Source organism: Spea bombifrons, chromosome 10 (assembly GCF_027358695.1).
Source record: "Spea bombifrons isolate aSpeBom1 chromosome 10, aSpeBom1.2.pri, whole genome shotgun sequence".
Lineage (NCBI taxonomy): Eukaryota > Metazoa > Chordata > Amphibia > Anura > Pelobatidae > Spea > Spea bombifrons.
In genome coordinates, this window is record NC_071096.1 from 24,202,824 (window position 1) to 24,222,563 (window position 19,740).

At 43.2% G+C, this 19,740-nt stretch overlaps 1 protein-coding gene across 2 annotated transcripts in view; it reads left to right on the top strand.

The window, feature by feature from the left end:
- TSNAXIP1 (translin associated factor X interacting protein 1) overlaps nucleotides 1-19,740 on the top strand; it is a 135,684-nt gene that overhangs the window by 105,128 nt on the left and 10,816 nt on the right. For both annotated transcript variants that reach the window (XM_053449727.1, XM_053449728.1), the window contains exon 13: nucleotides 9,289-9,388. In XM_053449727.1, coding sequence (XP_053305702.1) covers nucleotides 9,289-9,372 — 84 coding nt within the window. In that variant the 3' untranslated portion in view covers nucleotides 9,373-9,388. The remainder of the gene's footprint in view (nucleotides 1-9,288; nucleotides 9,389-19,740) is intronic.

A 19,740-nucleotide genomic window follows, 5' to 3' on the forward strand; every position in this document is an offset into this window, starting at 1 on the left:
TGACCCTGACAGACTTCCCCCGTAAATGCAACCTCCGGGTGCTGTGGGGCATAGGACGACCTGGGTGGTTCCGGTGGAAAGTCCTTATTTTCAAGGAGGCATGGACGTTGGTACTGGGTTCCCAAGTGCGCTCCTGGTTTGTTGGATGGTTTGGAGACGATCTCCCACTGGGGGTACATTTTTAGTTTGAGGGGGTCCAGAAGGAACCTAGGGTGGTAACCGTAGTTGGCCATGAAAGGTGACATGTCAATGCATCTCTGAAGGTGATTATTGTGCCAGAGGTAAAAACCGGATCGACCTGGAGGTGAGACGCATAATAACGGAGGTATTGCTCCAATATTTCACTCTCTCAGTTTGTCCATTGGTATGAGGATGGTAGGCAGAAGCTAACAGTCTTTTGATCTGGAGCCCTTTACAGAAGCCCGACAAGAAAGGAGACGTAAATTGGACCCCCATGTCTGAGAGTATCGACCATGGTATACCATGTAGACGGAAGATGGACTGCATAGACAAATCACAAGTTTCCGCTGCTGTGGATAATCTGGTAGCCGGAACAAAATGGGCCATCTTGGTTAACCTGTCAACCACCACCATAATAGTATTATGTCTTTGTGAAGTCCACAATAAAGTAAACGGTTATATCATCCCACAGGGATACTTAAGTGTTGGAGAAATACTGCAGGTCGAGTGGTGTTCCCTTTGGAGCGAGCACATACAGTGCAGGATCGGATGTATTGGTGGACGTCATGTCTCATCGAAGGCCACCAGAAACTGCGTTGTATCAAGTCAAGAGTTTGTTTCTGACCTCCATGTTCGGCCGTGGGATGGTCATGAAGAGTTTGAAGGACAGTAGTTCTGGTGGAAGGTGGTACATACACCTGATCATCCTTGTAGAACAATCCACCAGTCTTCTTCAACTAAGTCTTCTCCTGAGGAGGGACAGAAGTCTTACTGTGTTTCTGCAGTACCTCTAGGAGAGCGGAGGGGAATGGTAAGGAAATGAGCCGGTTGAAGAATGGTATCTCGGCATAGCGATGCTTCTCGTAAAGGATCATACATTTGAGATAGGGCATCGGCTTTTGTGTTTTTTGCACCTGGTCTATAAGTGATGTGCAATTGAAACCTGGTGAAAAGGGGGCCCATCTGGCTTGGTTTGGATACAGTCTTTTCGCCTTCTTGAGGTATTCCAGGTTTCTGTGATCTGTGTACACCGTGACTGGGTGGTGTGTGCCCTCTAGTAGATGACACCACTCCTCAAGTGCCATCTTGATAGCCAACAGATCTCTGTCACTAACGCTGTAATTCATCTCAGCAGTTCTGCCAAATGGGATAGCGGATCCAGGAAGAAGGTCAATGGGGCAGTCATATGGTCGGAGGCGTTCAGCCTCTTTTTGGTTAAATGTCTTTTTTTTTTCAAGGGAAATAGAGGCGACTGAACCAGGTTAAAGCAGATCTTCTCTTGATGTGATGAACCGATGAGGCAAAGAAGTGGAATGGTTTCAGTGGTGAATGGACCAGACATGATTGGGCTGCTGTCTACCAATTGAATGGTTAAAGGGTAGTTTTTTTGTGATGTCAGTATACGTAGGTTATGGGCTAATGTTGTGTCCATGAAGCATTCACTGCCTCTAGAATCAATGATAGCGTTGAGGGAAGTGGTCTCATAGGGAGAGAGAAAAGTGAGGTGCTGTACCACCATTAAAAGAGTGAATAATGAAGAGGTCATACCTCTTGCTGCCAATTTGGTACAGTCACGAACCAGTCACTAGGAAATAGTGATCACAATATAATACATTATAACTTGTCGTTTAATAAGGGAACTCTTAGAGGAGCCAGAAGAACTATGAACTTTAGGAAGGCAAAGTTTGATCAACTAAGAGAAGCCCTTAACACTGTAAATTGGGAAAATGTCCTCAAAAACAAAAGTACAGACACTAAATGGGAGATTTTTAAAAATATCTTAAATTCTCACTGTGAAAAGTACATACCGTATGGGAATAAAAGAGTCAGGAACAAGAGAAAACCAATGTGGATAAATGTAAAGGGGGCAATAAATGGCAAAAAAAGGCATTTAAGCTACTAAAACAGGAAGGAAGTGAGGAAGCACTAAAAAGCTATCGGGAAAAAAATAAAATATGTAAAAATCAGATAAAAGCAGCAAAAGTGGAGACAGAAAGACTCATTGCCAAAGAGAGTAAAACAAACCCCAAAATGTTCTTTAACTATATAAATAGTAAAAAGGTTAAAAATGAAAGCGTTGGCCCCTTAAAAAGTAATGAGGGAGAAGTTATAGACGGGGATCAGGAAAAAGCTAATCTATTAAATATATTCTTCTCTGCTGTATTCACAGAGGAAAATGAAATGCCAGGTAATATACAGCAGGATGAGATAAATGCCCCAGTACATGTCGCCTGTCTAACCCAGGAAGAAGTGCAATGCCGCCTAAAAAAAATCAAAATAGACAAATCACCAGGTCCAGATGGCATTCACCCCCGCGTTCTAAGGGAGTTAAGTAATGTAATAGACAGACCCCTATTTCTAATATTCAAGGACTCTATAGTGACAGGGTCTGTTCCCCAGGACTGGCGCATAGCAAATGTTGTGCCAATATTCAAAAAGGGGACAAAAAGTGACCCGGGGAATTATAGGCCTGTTAGTTTAACTTCTGTTGTATGTAAACTGTTTGAGGGTTTCCTAAGAGATGCTATTTTGGAGTATCTCAATGAAAATAAATGTATGACTCCATATCAGCATGGGTTTACAAGGGATCGGTCCTGTCAAACTAACCTGATCAGCTTTTATGAGGAGGTGAGCTCAAGACTGGATCGGGGTGAATCGCTGGATGTCATATATCTTGATTTTTCCAAAGCATTTGATACGGTGCCACATAAAAGGTTGGTACATAAAATGAGAATGCTTGGGCTGGGGGAGAATGTGTGTATGTGGGTAAGTAACTGGCTCAGTGATAGGAAACAGAGGGTGGTTATTAATGGTACATACTCTGAGTGGGTGACTGTTACTAGTGGGGTTCCACAGGGGTCAGTTTTGGGTCCTATTCTTTTTACTATATTTATTAATGACCTTGTAGAGGGATTGTATAGTAAAGTATCAATCTTTGCAGATGATACTAAGCTCTGTAACGCGGTTAACACAATAGAGGACAGTGCACGATTACAAATGGATCTGCATAGGTTGGAGGCTTGGGCTGGGATTTGGCAGATGAGGTTCAACACAGATAAATGTAAGGTTATGCACATGGGGAAGAAAAATCCAGGCTGGGAATATGTATTAAATGGGAAAACACTGGGGACGACTGACATGGAAAAGGACTTAGGAGTCTTGGTTAACAGTAAATTTACCTGTAGCAACCAGTGTCAGGCAGCTGCTGCTGAGGCAAATAAAATCATGGGGTGCATCAAAAGGGGCATAGATGCCCACGACAAGGAAATAATTCTACCATTGTACAAGTCACTAGTCAGACCACACATGGAATACTGTGTACAGTACTGGGCACCAGTGTACAAGAAAGATATCGTGGAGCTGGAGAGGGTTCAAAGATGGGCAACCAGAGTAATAAGGGGAATGGAAGGACTACAGTACCCAGAAAGATTATCAGAATTAGGGTTATTTAGTTTGGAAAAAAGACGGCTTAGGGGGGACTTAATAACTATGTATAAATATATAAGGGGACAGTACAGAGATCACTCCCAGGACCTATTTATACCCAGGACTGTATCTATAACAAGGGGACATCCTCTACGGCTGGAGGAAAGAAGGTTTCTACACCAGCACAGACGGGGGTTCTTTACAGTAAGAGCGGTGAGACTATGGAACTCTCTGCCAGAGGAAGTGGTAATGGTAAACTCAATAAAAGAGTTCAAAAGGAGCCTGGACGTGTTTCTTGAAAGCAATAATATTACAAGTTATGGATATTAGATTAATAGGGACAGAACGTTGATCCAGGGATTTATTCTGCCATATTTGGAGTCGGGAAGGATTTTTTCCCCTGGTATGGGGCAATTGGCATCTGCTTCATAAGGGTTTTTTGCCTTCCTCTGGATCAACACAGTAGGGACACAATATTATATAGGTTGAACTTGATGGACTTTGGTCTTTTTTCAACCTTATGAACTATGTTACTATGTTACTATGTCCGGGATTCACGCAGTACATGCAGAGATTTTCTCATCGTCATCGGGTACGCTTTGTCACAGAGAGAGGTCCTCTAGCCAGTCCTTTTTGCATGGGTTCCTCGGTGTTGGATGACTGTGATGATGGTACAGAGGTAGAGACTGAAGGATGGATTGATGTACCTGGGGGATTGGTGAGCTGGAGTTCGCACTCCTGGAGTCTTCGGTCCATTAGCGTCACCGTATATATCATGGATTCTAAAGAGGTAGGAACCTCCACGTGTGGATGGTCATCCTTAAGAGTCTCAGAAAGACCCCAACAAAACCGGTAGAGCAAAGCATGTTTGTTCCATGCAGTTTCAACAGCAAGTCTACGAAAATACATTATGGAGTCCTCCACGAGACGGCGACCTTGTCTGAGAATGTGTAGAAAAGCTTCAGCAGTGGTTCTTTTATGTGGATCTTCATAAAGTACATCCATAGCCAATGGATCACTTGTAAACAATGTATAAATGTAACGTTTGTGGTTTTGCATAAATGCTAAGTTTTATGTATACTATATTATCAAATATTATAATCTACAGCTCCTTTACTTACTTTTTCTTACATTAGACAGTCTCTTCATGTCCAGTTTCACAACTACTTACCTCTGAAGAAACGAGTATTGTTGGTAGCAGCTTTTTTTCTTTTTTCAGCATTATTTTTCTTATTTTTTTTTGCTTCTGTGGCTTCTTTTTCTTCTGTTCCCCTCTCCTGGCACATACTTATGCAGAATTCCTTATCCCACCAGCAGTATTTTACTTATTCAGTTCCTAGTTATGGTTTAATAGGAAGAATTTATTGAAAAGATTGGGAACTGATCAGCCAATTAGAGCCATTTTCTCTCAAATGGCTAAATGAAGATTATGAGCTGAAAATCTTGCTTTATTGTTTAGTATGTTAGTACCAAAGTCACTGGATCCGTAGTCTTTCCAGGGTTGTGCCATCTCTATCAAATGAGTTCCCAATATCTTGACAAAGTCTGTAGTTGGTGAAATGCAGAAGGTCAAAAGGCAAGTCACTGTCAGGGTCCACTTTTCGCTGCCTGAACCATGGCTTAATCATTCATGTGGTATATTCATCTGCTACCACTAGCGGCCTCCCTCTGGAGTACTGAGAAGACAATTACCAGGTACAGCTGAACCTTATTTCCTGAGTTGAGCCCTGCCTTTAAAGACCTGCCCTGCCCTTCAGTCAGGGCCTTGGCATTAACGTTAGAAGGCCGCTTTGCTCTGGACCTGCACCTGACCCTGTAATGTTCCTACCCGTCCGCCCTGCCAGCGGGCTTACCTGCCGTCCGCCCTGCCAGCAGGCTTACCTGCCGTCCGCCCTGCCAGCGGGCTTATCTGCCGTCCGTCTCTGCCTCAGCTCCCCTGTCTCTGCCTCAGCTCACTTCTATTCTGTTTTCCAGTCCTGCTAATCCGTCTGGGTACCTGTCTGTACCTACCTACCCATCACTATGCATAAAGGGGTACAGACAGAATCCCCAGTATCCCCTGCACATGGGCTCCTACCCAATCTGCTCACCCGGGTCCTGACAGTCACAAACCTTGAAGAACATGATCTCTGACTTCCCACACTTGGCTTTTGCACCTGAAGCATTGCTGAAGTCCTTTCATGCCTGGTGTGGTGAGCCCTCTTATTTTAGGATTCCATCTAATGCAGTCTGTGAAGATCTCTAGCAGACATAAAAAAATATGAAAATAGGCTGCTTTGTCTAACTCCAAAAAAACACTGGAAGAAAGACGGGTTTTCCATCCATTAACCACCACCAGGCTGTAAGTGTCTTTTTTAGGAACACTAGGTCAGCATAAAAGGAGAACGTTTGTCCAAGGCTAGACCTAAACTTGAATTTGTGGGTTAAATTATCAAAGACTTTCTCTTCTGTTTTCTCATTCATGTAATGGATCATGTCCCTGACAAGTGCTATACTTTTATTCTACAGCTAGGAATACTTCATGTATGGTCAAGGGGGGGGGGCAATCTGTCGAATGGCTTACTGTAACCTGATAGCTTATACCATATTAAGGTAGAGATGGGAATCCAGTTCTTTGTTAAAAAGCCTCACCTTTGTGTTTGCACAAGATTGCAGTGTACCCCCAGAGCTGGCCTTAGGTGTTCTGGCGCCCTGTGCGGACTACTCCTCTGGCGCCCCCCCAATCCCAAAAAAAGAAAGGAATAAAAACTTGTAACAAAACCCCAATCACTATATACTACGCCAAACATTGATGTGGTGTAGGCGTACCACTTCATTGTCTGGCTTAGTAGTAGAGAAGCACCGAAACGAATTCTGGACTGAAACTGAAAGTGTAGCATTTACCTGGCCATAAACCGAATATGACACCCCCCCACACCATAAAAAATCTAACACTTTTATTTAAAGTAAGTAAAACACCAAAATAGGACAAAACAATTAAATAACAATTATATATATATATATATATATATATATATAAAATATATATTTAACAGCAATCACATTCCTATCATGCCCAGGCATACCCAGATTCCAGGATGTACTCGCAGACTTGGCATGATAGGAGTATGATTGCCCTATCAACCCCTTCTCACTCTCTTCTCCCTATCTACCCCCATCTAACTATCTACCCTTTCCCTCTTTGAAGTTCACTTACCTTTCAGGAGTCCTGCGGTGGGGGTGCAAGGCCTCTGCCTCCCAGCTCTGCCACTGTATGGAACAGTGGCAGAGTGATGGGAGTTATGATGTACTTTTAGAGCATAATTAGATCATGAAAAAGACATTGGAAATGGTACAGCATAACACCCATCACTCTCACACACTTACTAATCCACACGCATACCAATCCATACGCATACCAATCCACACGCATACCAATCCACACGCATACCAATCCACACGTATACCAATCCACACGTATACCAATCCACACATATACACTAATCCACACATATACACTAATCCACACATATACACTAATCCACACATATATACCAATCCACACATATACCAATCCACACACATACACCAATCCACTCTCACTGAATGCTTTCCTACCTTTCCTCTTTTCTCCTTACAGCTCCTTTTTCTTCTCTTCGCTCCTCTTCTTTAGTTCTTCTGTCTTCTTCTGAGTCAGAGGGCACGGACAACGGTGGGCACGGCTACAGTGTTGTGCGCCGGGATCTGACAACAAACCCCGGCGCACAGCAGCTGTTGCCGCGCGGATCACAAGGGAGCGGTATCGGAGGTCTTTAACAGACCTCCGGCTCCCTTGAGTGATTTTAAGCCGGGTTCAAGGGAGATCCTTGAACCGGCTTAAAATCACTCAAGGGAGCCGGAGGTCTGTTAAAGACCTCCGATACCGCTCCCTTGCGAGCCTGCTCCTCCAGCGGCGGACATTACTGTCCGTCTCTGGAGGGGTGCCGGGTGCCCCCCTGATGAGCGGCACCCGGTGCGGACCCCCCCCGCTAGGTGCGCTATTGGCGGCAGCGGTACGCTACGGCGGCGGCAGACCCCGCGGCGGCGCCCCCTGGAGTGTGGCGCCCTGTGCGGTCGCACAGGTCGCACACCCCAAAGGCCGGCCCTGTGTACCCCCACCACTATAGTGAGGAAGTAATTCTTCTTTGCCACAGTATCAAATATTTAAAACAATGTTCCTCCAGAATCTAATTGCAGTGGGGAGCCAACCTAAGAGGGAACCTTCTTTCCAGGTCACCCAATGATTAGAGAAAAAGCAGGGGACCATAGTCCAACAGCTATTTATTGCTTTACTAGGCAGAATCAGCCATGGAATTGCTAGAACTTGTAGGACCCGCCCATACGTTAATTACACATTACAACTTGTGGAAGGCCCCCATCTAGTTCCCAGGCAGTGAGGTTGTTAGTAACCTTATGCAGTTTTTGTAGGATTTGCTTAGCCTTATTGAGGGCTGTGCTCAAATAGCACCTGAGCCATTCTTAATGGAGGGGTTGCATACAGAAGGGGGATGCTGCTTTTGCATGTGAGGGGGCAGGATCCTTGGCTTACCTGCAAACCAGTCCCACCTGGGTAGTAGTGACGGATCACTCAAAAATCAGTGCAGGGCAGAAAGTGTGAATCGTAGAAGAGCATCTAACAAGCTCTTTTAGATTATTAAAAAGTAATAAACAGCCCCCCCTGTACAAAAACACCAAACAAAATAAGAATATGAGCCAGAGTGTTTCCAACCTTATGCAGTGCTCTAAAACTGTGTTTAACACAGCTGGCATATGCAGATGAGCCAAGGCAACCATGGGTAATTACTTTATTCCTTGTATAATTGTCGTCGACATAGCCATACTGGCATTAAATGTTTTATTTTGCTTGCTACATATTTTCTAATGTTCTGGGTTAGATATCTAACAACATTATTGCAAGGCAAAATATAAAGTGTCCTGTTTTTATTCTAAGACCGTCTATTTTGCATCTGTAAAAATACATTTAAAAATAAACATGCTTCGACTAGGATAGGTGGAGATAAGGTTTTTACCATGAACAGTCCATTCTTTCCCATTCCTGTTTATCTCAGACTATGCCTTTGGTTTTGCCCTGTGGATATCTATACTACTGAATGGTGTATTACCTTTTGCCTTCCTATCATTCTCCAGACCCATGTGCAGAAGCAAGTAACGAGGCCACAGTAGCTATAAAGTACCCTGAGGCCCAGCCTCTTGCCAAAAGTAATGGTCTCTAGTAAACTAGGATAGGATGATACAGAGACTAGAGAAGATGTTTAATAAGCCAATAATGCTGATTCATGTAGATCCAGTGAACTCCATAAAAAAACTAGCTCCTTGAATGTGCACTAAGGTGCAGGGACCAAGGATACTTAAAGGACTTGCAAGCCACATGGTGACAGACATACAATACAACGGTAGGGAGGAAAAATAAATGTTTAACATTTGTTTCAGTTCCAACAAACTTCAAACATTGAGGATTGCTTTCATTGAAAGGCTAAACACATACATACTTACTTACTTTTAGAGTTGCTGTTCAGCTATAGTTAGTTATAGTTTGTTTAGTATATTTGTTATGCCAGAATATAAAGGGCATAGTTTTATTGTCATCATTATAACTTTAGAATAAATTTTTGATTTGATGTCTGATATTTATTTCTTTCATAGGTAGAAGAAGATATATATCATGAGGTCATTCACAATAAGACCTACATGAAAAAGGAGCTAATGGATGCTGATAATGGTTTGTGAAGCATGAACAATTACGGTAAAGAATTTATCCTCATTTCCACTCTCTCAACCTAGATGAGCCAAATAGTTCTACCATCAAGTTGTATGTGTTTTTAGAAGTCTCACAGGTCTCCATTCTCAATCACAAGTGTCCCAATATTCCTCAACGGGTTATAGAAGAAGCTTTATGACAAACCCCTTTGATAAATGTGAACTATTTAAAATATGCCCATAAAATTAGATTTGAGTAATCAATGGTTTCTTGCATATGTGTAGGTGCAGAGATTTAAAACCCACTGGCCCTTTCCACATTCCATAATATAACCATGGTTAAAAAAAGCTACACATTTTGCAACAATATTTACCTACCACCACAAGTTGGATGTGCTTGCATAAAAAACCTATGGTCATCCCTATATGACATACTTCATTGTGCTCAAAAAGCTGGGGGTGTAGCACAGATGAATGCATTTTCTCACATTGAATTGCTGGCATCCCTCTGGGTTCTGATGATTTGGGAGGTCATGGTTTCCCACCATTTTGGTGGATCGGGGGCCTAGCATGACAACCGCACTTCAAACATTTCACCTAGAGCCTATGTGGTACCAAGTTTGATTTGGTTTATGTTCCAACTTAATTTTCAGTTTCTAGTGTACTATTATTTTAGTTTTCCTTTCTTCTCTACAAACTACAAGGCAAACATACAGTGTTGTGAAAAAGTGTTTGCACCCTTCCCAATTCATTTTATTTTTGCATATTTGTTTAATATTTCATGTCTAGATGGGAGAAAGCTACCCACTCTATCTGGCCCTATGTGAAATAATAATTGCCCTCTTTGTTACTAAATCCACCAATTAACCATTTAACTTTTGCAACAAACATGGGATTGGCTGACATAGGAAAAGACAAACAAGGCTCCAGAGCCAGATGGTATACACCCAAGGCAGCGCTGTTACATTCATTAGAACAATTTATAAACACATACAATAACAAACTAGCGCAAAGAGGGCCCTGCTCTTGCGAGCTTACTTAGGGAGTTAAGCCTAAGTAGAAGTGGTTTTTTTGGGGGGGGTTCTCTTCTCTCTGATATGTGTTTTGTATTCGGATTGGTTTGATCATATAACCCTGGGGCTAATAAGCACATGATTGTCTAAGACCTATGGGCATGAAACATGGAAATGTATAGTAAATGTACATGGCTCGGGCTTTGGGATCTACTCAAGATAAGAGGGTCTCTTTCTCTCTCTCTCCCTTTTTTTGCAATATCATTCAAATGCGTCAGCGAGATGTATTTGCCCCACTGTATGTCTAACATTAGACATAGGAGGTGTGTTAGTTTAGGGACTCCACACACACACCCTTGCGACTCCTCCAACTACATGTTAGGGTGGGCTTCTTGATCCCTCACTATGGGTATCAAAGAGATATACAGTTTTCTTTTACCCCTCATACTGGGCTCTAAATTGAGACCCAGTGAGAGTGGGTGTCAGTTTTGTTTGTTGTTTTGTTCTATCTATAGCTGTATCCGGAAGCAGAGACATGAGAACCTCAAATTTTTTGGATGATTAAGGTGTGCTCGGTCAATGTTCAGAGCCTACACTCACTTTTTAAGTGTTTCATAACCTACAATTATTTGGTTAATGAACATGACATAGATATAGTCTTTCTACAAGAGACTCATTAGAGAGGGATAGATAAAATCAAGTGGGACGGGGGCAAGAAACTCCCTGTTATGATCCAAGCATCAAATGAGCTGAAAACTAGGGGGGCTGCTCTGATCTTTTCGTCTTCATTACAAACACACATTTCACAACGCCAAGGGGATGTTTTTGATTATAGTCTGCAAACTCAATGAGGAATGGTATACACTTGTTAATGTTTATTTACATAATATCTCTCCAGTACTTTTGCTAAATAAGATTTTGGAACCTGTAGAAGAGGTGAAGATAGGCTGTTGTATCATAGCAAGTGATTTCAATTGCATACCACCAGATATAGATTTGGATAAAAAAGCTACAAAACGGAGGGTTAACGCTAAAAAAAGGTCTCAATCTAGGGACTTTAATAACGTTTTAAACAATCATGACCTATCTGACTTGGCGATTATACCACTCGTTTGACCCATTTCTCCAAAGTGCATCTATCCTGTACATGCTAATTCTATGTTACTCTTCAGATATAAAGTGATTAAAACAATCCCACGAGTATAAGCAAATAAAATGACTAAGGGCCGAGATCTGCCCTTTAAGGGTCAAGACACTAAGGCCAAAAGCCAGACCCTCCTGTAAAAACTGAAGGATTGAGTTGATGGACAGAGGGAAAAAAAAAAATCGAAAGATTCTTGGCGGAGCACCACAGGAGGAACTTGGTCCATACCCGGAAATAAATTCTGGAAGTTGAACTTCTGACCAATATCAAAAGAAAATTAGAGATATCTTCATCCAGACCCTGGTTACTCAAAATCAGCCTTGCAGCAGCCAGGCTGTCAGACGGAACAACCGAAGAAGATCTGGAAGGACGACGTTCTCCAGTAGCTGAGGCGAAATCGGCAGTTCCCAACAGGAGACGGTCAACTGTCTGAGGAGGACAAACTAACTCCTGTTGGGCCAGTACGGAAGGATGGCCAAGACCCTGGCCTTGTCGAAGCGAATTTTCTGCAGTACGCGAGGAATCAGAGCCACCGGCGGGAAGATGTAGGCCAACCGGAAATTCCACACCATGGAAAGACCGTCCAGGATATGAGGCGAATCCCATCTGTTGAGAGACGCGAACACCGGAACCTTGCGGTTTAGTCGAGTCGCCATCAAATCCACTTCCGGAAGACCGAAGCGTGCCACCAAAATGCAGAATGTTTGTGGGGTCAAAGACCATTCTGTCTGTGACCATTTTGACCTGCTTAAATCGTCCGCGATTAAATTGTAGCGGCCTCTGATATGAGTTGCCGAAATATCCGTCAAATGAAGTTGGGCCCACTCCATAATTACTGCACACAGGATCTGAAGACTCCGTATCCGCGTCCCACCTTGCTTGTCGACATAGGCGACGGCCGATGCGTTGTCTGATTGGATCTTCACTGCCTGACCCTCTATGAAGGGCCTGAAGGCCAGGAGAGCCTGAAGAACTGCCTTCAGCTCTCGGAAATTTGACGAGCGGACAGCATCCACTGGAGCCCAATCTCCTCTTCGAAAAAGGGAACACAAATGGGCTCCCCATCCTCGACCGGAGGCATCCGTAGTGATAATTATCCAACTTCTGGGTCGGAAAGAGAGTCCCCTGGCGAGATGGGTCGACTGTTTCCACCAATTTAATTGGGATAGGACCTGGCCACTTATTGTGAAGGACGAATCCAGGTCCTCTTCTCGTTTGGACCAGTTTCAGAGAATCTGCCACTGCAAGGGACGAAGCTGACACCTTGCCCAAGGTACCGCCGGGATGGAAGCGGTTAGCAGACCCAGGACGTTCATAGCCTTCCTGACCGAGCAAGTTGGACACCTTTGAAGTGCTGCGATCTCCTGTTTTATCTTTATCCGCTTGGGACGTGGAAGATAGACGCAAAGGGACATTGAGTCCACCAAAAATCCCAGGAATAGAATCTTGGAAGAAGGGATGAGGCAAGATTTTTGCTTGTTTATCAACCAGCCGTGTTGTTCCAAAAACTTCATTGTTGTGGACAGGTCTAACAATAACTTCTCCCGGGAAGCCGCCATGATCAGCCAATCGTCCAGGTAAGGAATGATGGAAATATTCTGTTCCCTGAGGTGAGCAGTCAAAGGACAAAGAATCTTTGCGAACACTCTTGGGGCAGAAGCCAGACCGAATGGAAGGGCCTTGAATTGATAATGATGCACCCTCTGATTGACCCGTAGAGCAAACCTCAGAAACTTCCTGGACGCCTCGGCTATGGGGACATGAAGATATGCGTCCTTCAGGTCTAAGGTGACCATAAAATCTCCCTCCTTTAGGACCTGTGCGACTGAGGTGATACTCTCCATCCGAAAATGCTGATAGGGGATACAGCGGTTGACAATATTTAGGTCCAAAACTGGACGAAGGGAGCCGTCCGGCTTCGGCACCAGAAATAACCTGGAATAGACTCCTTGGAATCTTTGGAGAACAGGGACCTTCTCTATAACTCCCTTTTCCAAAAGCTTCATGCTTTCTGAAAAAAGCGTCAAATTCTTTGTTACCAAGGGGTAAGACGAAATCAGGAAGTGGCGGACCGGAGGATGAATGAACTCTATCCTGTAACCCTGTGAAATAATCTGTAGAATCCACAGATTTTGCGTGGTCTGTTCCCAGGAGAGACTGAAGTGCTGTAGGCGACCCCCTACTTTGTCAGAATTTCCTTTTGTCCTGCTTTTTCGGCCGGTCTTGGAATTTCTTATCTCCAAAGGACCCACGAAAATTCTGAGATCTAGCGGATTGGAGAAAAGGCCTAGGGTTCCTATATGGATATCTACGACTCCACCTTGGTCTTCTATCCTGCGGTAAGGCTCTCTTAGTATCCAAAATCTGCTTAATAAGGTCTTCCAAAGGTGCACCAAACAACTTCTTCTTTTCCAAAGGTAAATCACAGAGAGCAGCTTTGGAAGCGGAATCAGCCGTCCAGGACCGTAACCACAGGGCTCTGCGCGATACAGAAGACAATGCCATGTTCTTGGCTGATAGTTTCAGAGATTCATGAGCCGAATCCACAAAAAAACTGTTAGAAAGCTTTAAGTTCTTTAAAAGCCTAGAAATCTCCGAATCGGAATCCGCGAGACGATCCTGCAAAACCTGAATCCACATGTGCTGGGCTCTAGCCACCGCTGCACTGGATACCGCCACCTTACATTGAGCTCCTGCAGCCTGAAAAATACGCCTGCACGAAGTTTCCGCTCTCCTGCCCATGGGGTCTTTAAGCCCGGACACCTCACCAATAGGGAGAGTAGTCTTTTTAGAGAGCTGGGCCACTTGTACGTCCACTTTGGGGGGCTCATCCCAAGAATAGTCCCCTTGAAGCCTGAACAGCTGCTTAAACTGTTTGGAAATGAAAGCTCGCTTCCCAGGGTGCTTCCATTCCCTGGCAATAAGGTCATCCACTTTAGGCAGCACAGGGAAACCCTTAATTCTTCCTACATCATCCTCTACGAGTAGACGAGTCACCTCCTTGGTGAACTTACGAAGGTCGTGGGGAGGAAAAATCATCTCATCCTCCGAACTGTCACTTGATGATGAATTAGAGGAATGGGAGATCTCACCCGAGGAAAGGTCAGATGGAGAGAAAGACCTGGACTTCTTGGGTCTGAGCCGCGGAGAACTGAAACGCCTCAAATGTCTGTGCCAAATTTTCCTGGAACCACCTAAGGAACGATTGTAGGTCTTTACGCTTCTCAGAAGCCAGTTGTTCAGCAGAGCAAGAGTTACACAATTTTTTCCTGCAGCCATCAGGAAGTGGAGTAGCACACTCAGAACATGTTAAATGTTTAGCTTTAGAAGTGGCTTTTTTGGGAGCCAGAGCAGGTCTTTTATCCTTATCCGGATTCTCTGACGGCACCGGACTAGACATCTGATAAAACAAAAGCGAGTAAAATTAACAAATAACATTTTTTTTTTTGGAGGGAAGAAGATAAAAAAGAGCCAAGATAAAGAAATATCTTACCCTAACCTCCTCTGAACCGTGTGGGGGGGCTGGTGACACGGTTGCACTGTACTGACGAAAGCTCCAGCAGTCAGACAGGCAAAGCGCATTATAAGCAATTTTAAAATTGCCGCCCTCCGGAAGATCCGACTCGCGCATGCTCAGTAGCACGATCGGATTTTCAGTGGAACGCAACGACACCCAGGCGTGCATTCCACCAGACTGCGCATGCTCCCACTTCCTGGATCTCAAAAGGAAGACTCACCACATCCTCCGTAACGCGTACCGCTACGGAGGGAAGACCCCTCTCTGCTCACCACCCGGGGAGCAATCGGAGGCAACGAAACCCCCAGGCAGCAACCCGTGCGCCTGTCCGGACCGACGATTCCACCTGTCCGTCCCTGAAAGGGACAAGAAAAGAACTGATTTCCCTCCGGGCGGCTCTGGTTTTCTGGGTAAGGAGGAGGGGCTCCGGGGCATTTAACTATTTCATCTCTTTAGATTCTACTTGTCCCTAAGGAAAGGACATTACCCACTCGTACTGCCACTGTATGCCAGGAAAAACACTTCTCTCGATGTTTGGAATACCAATCAGTACAGCTTGGGGTGCATGTACATGGGAAACAAAACAATAATGATGCAATATTGTATGAACACAATATTTAAAGGAAAAAATAAAAATCACTCACAAACATAGCCCATCACAAGATGTAGTAAAAACTTCTTTACAGAACTCCAATGGTGCAATATCACAGTGATAATGTAAAATAAAAATAAAAGTGATTGCACCTACAACAAATTTTGTCACAACCAAATGTTATGCACAAGCGGTCAATGGTGTAGGAATCGAGATGATCTCAATCACAATAGGATAAGATCTCAGTCTCAACGTGTTTTGCCAAATACACATTTGGCTTCCTCGGGAGAGTTGTAATAAAGAGTCCATTTATAGTGACAAACCTGTATGGAAAATGGCGAAGAGAATAAGATTTTTATACATACTTGCTTGAAGACAACTTCAAAATCTTTTCCGGAACATCAGAAAAGTGAACATATAGAAAAATAGAAAATGGTAAGAAATAGGGCTGCAATCGAATCGAAACGAATCGATAATAATCGATTATGAAAATCGTTGTCAACGATTTTCATAATCGATTAGTTGAATCGATTTTTATCGATTTATAAAATGATGTTTTTCAGAGCAAATGCTCTGAAAAACTCCCTTCTATAATCCGATCTCAAATAGAGATCGGATTATAACTGTAGAATCCAGATCCCCCGCAAAGCTGCAGGAGATCTGGATCCTCTCTGCCACCCGGTGAGGGTCTGTGCAAAACGCGCAGACATCCTCCGCTTCTCCCCTCCCCTTCCGCTTCTCCCCTCCACTTCCGCCGGGGCTTCTATTACTGAACCCGGCGTCACGTGACCTTCCGGTGCGGCTTCCATCATGGAAGCCCCAAAGGAAGGGGAGGGGAGAAGGGGCTGTCTGCGCGCATCGCACAGACCCCTACCCGCTGCCGGAGAGGATCCAGGTCCCGTGCAGCGCTGCAGGGGGTTTGGATTTTAGTGCACGATGTGCACTGTGTTTCTTCTGTTGATATATTAACCCTTGGTGGGGCAGGTATAATTTTTGCGGGATCTATTAATTATGTGCATTCTTTAATTTGTGTGGTTTTTTTTATGTCTATAATATTTGATTTATTGTCCATATATTTATATTTTATTGTGTATTTATTTTTTTTGTCTATATTTAATAAATATAAAAAACCTATTTTAGCGATGTCAGTTTTTCTTGTATCGGGGGGCATAAGACATAGGGGGCACATTGGTATCAGGAGGGACAGTGGCATAAAGGGGCTATAAGTGGTATCAGGGGGGACAGTGGCATAAAGGGGCTATACGGCGTATAAGGGGGCACAGTGGCATAAAGGGGCTATAAGGCATATCAGGGGGGACAATGGCATAAAGGGGCTATAAGGCATATCAGGGGGGACAGTGGCATAAAGGGGCTATAAGGCATATCAGGGTGGACAGTGGCATATAGGGGCTATAAGGCGTATCAGGGGGGACAGTGGCATAAAGAGGCTATAAGGCATATCAGGGTGGACAGTGGCATATAGGGGCTATAAGGCGTATCAGGGGGGACAGTGGCATAAAGGGGCTATAAGGCGTATCAGGAGGACAGTGGCATAAAGGGGCTATAAGGCGTATCAGGGGGCACAGTGGCATGAAGGGGCTATAAGGCGTGTCGGGGCACAGTGGCATGAAGGCGCTATAAGGCATATCAGGGGGCACAGTGGCATCTCTGGCATATAGGGGTAAAATGCATATCAGGGGGCATGGTGGCATATCAAGGGTAAAAGGCATATATGGGGCTATAAGGCATATCAGGGGGCACAGTGGCATATAGGGTGTATAAGGCATATTAGGGGACAGAGTGGCATATAGGAGGTATAAGGGTGCACATTGGCATCTCTGACATATAGGAGGCTATAAGGCATATATAGGGGCAGAGTAGCATATAGGGGGTATAAGGCATTTCTGGGACAGAGAGGCAAGCTGGGGGTGAGATGTGCATAACTGGGCAAAAATAGTTTTCATGAATATTTACTAGTAAAGCTTTATTTGGTGTTTTTGGGGTTCTTGTTAAAATATAGCTTTAATTATTATGTCAGTAAAATAAGAAGGCAAATCGTGAAATGCAATTGTAAATTTTAAATAAACGAAAAATTTGCATGTTTTTTTTTTTTTACCCGATTAATCGAAAAAATAATCGGCCAACTAATCGATTATGAAAATAATCGTTAGTTGCAGCCCTAGTAAGAAAAGACTATTTAATTTCTCCAAAAAGGAACAACATGTTTTGCCAAATACGCTTTTGGCTTCCTCAAGAGAGTTGCAATGTAGAAATACAGATGATTGGGGCGCAGGTACATATAGGGAAGAAAAAACAAATATATATAGTGTAAATCGTATATACACTGGAAAGTGTATGGAAATATGAATGCACTCACAAACGGACAGAATGCTTCAGGCTTCTCAAGTGTGGTAAACAATGAAATCTTTAATTGATCTTCATATAAGATCTAGAAAATAAAACTGAACATAGTGCAGTATCTCAATAAAAGCAAAAATACTTCTTTAGATTGCACTCACAGTTCATCCATGCACGGAGTGCATTTAAAAGCAAATGAAGTCCACCAAGAGGGGGGGGGGAAGGGAGTCCCGTATGGTGTTTTCTTCTTGAATAAAATAATAAATGATAAATCAGCTGTGGTCCTTCTGACGCGTTTCGCCGTGTGGCTTCCTCAAGAGAAGGGTTTTCTGTTCCGTTATCGGTATCGTCGTTTCTTTTATCTGTGGGTTCCGTCGCTTTCTCTGACGTGCCGTCTGACGTTATCAGTATGGAGACAATCAGGCGCATTCGGCTTATTTCGGCTTTTTCCGTCAGTTGTCCATAGCGAAAACCGGCCATCCGAACAAAACGTGTATACCGGACTTGCCGTGATCTGCTGTGCTGATTTACTCAGCGTAAGTCATTCAAGAAAAGAAAAAGAAAGCTGTCATATATCGTTTTGATTTATTGCGATGCCGAAGAATTAAAAGACTACCTTGTTGAGTTAATTTCGTCGAAAAATATATCGTAAGACTCATCTTTATGTATTTTGTGTGTAATCAAATAAATGAATGAAAAGAAAAAAGCCAGATTTCATATTTTCATATTAGTAAGGTGATCAATAAGTGACAGACTAGATGTGAATGTGAAGTCTCCTAATTGGGTGTACGGAAAGTGTATGTGACGAGATCTGAATTAACTAACTGTCAATAGTTATGAGATCTTCTAGTGTATGTGTGGGTGTATTGTGTGTTATGGGAGTTGTGATGATAGTGATTACTCTCATCCTAGTAATTAAATGTATATAAGGTGCTAGTGCTATAAATACTAACTTCCTCCTAATGATAGATAGTAATTAAACGTGATGTGGTGCTATTTTGTTAAACTAATATTGATATTATATTAATTGATATATATAGGCAGTTGTATAATAATAAATAGTAATTAAATGTGATGTGGTGCTATTATGTTAAACTAATATTAATATGCTAATCATTTAAGTTAAAATAAAAATAGATAATAGATAGAATCCATTTATAGTAATAAAACGAATAGAAACTAGGTTAAAAAAAAAAAAAATGTCTGTATTTCTGTTCCGTATCTTGCCAGCTTTTATTGGCTGGACACTTCCTGCCTATGCTTGGTACACCCCCTTCTTTGCGTATGACGTGGGACGGCAAACCGACGTGTAGCTTCGTTGGCGCACGTCCCAGCTGGGTCGTAACATGAAAAAAATGCAGATCCGAATCCGAAATGAATGTAAACAAAACAATATTTTTAGATGCCAATATAGACAAACAACATGTTAACCAAATAAAGAAAGATTACAATTTTGACTGGGCAAAATCTGATTTAGTTTACTTAGGTATTTATATAACCTAGCTAACTGTCCCCCTTGTGTATTGCTGCTGCCAGCATTAGATAAAATGCTGCTCAGCAGGATGGGGTCTCGACATCACTTACAGCCTCCCTGTGCCATGCCCCCCCACTTACAAATCCATGCTGTCACACACATATTCATCCATTTACTCATTCAAAAACATGAATTCGCTCATTCATATACTCATTCACAGATACGCATTCATTCCCTCATTCACAGATACTCATTCATTCCCTTATTCACAGATACCAGATCATTTACAGATTCCAATCA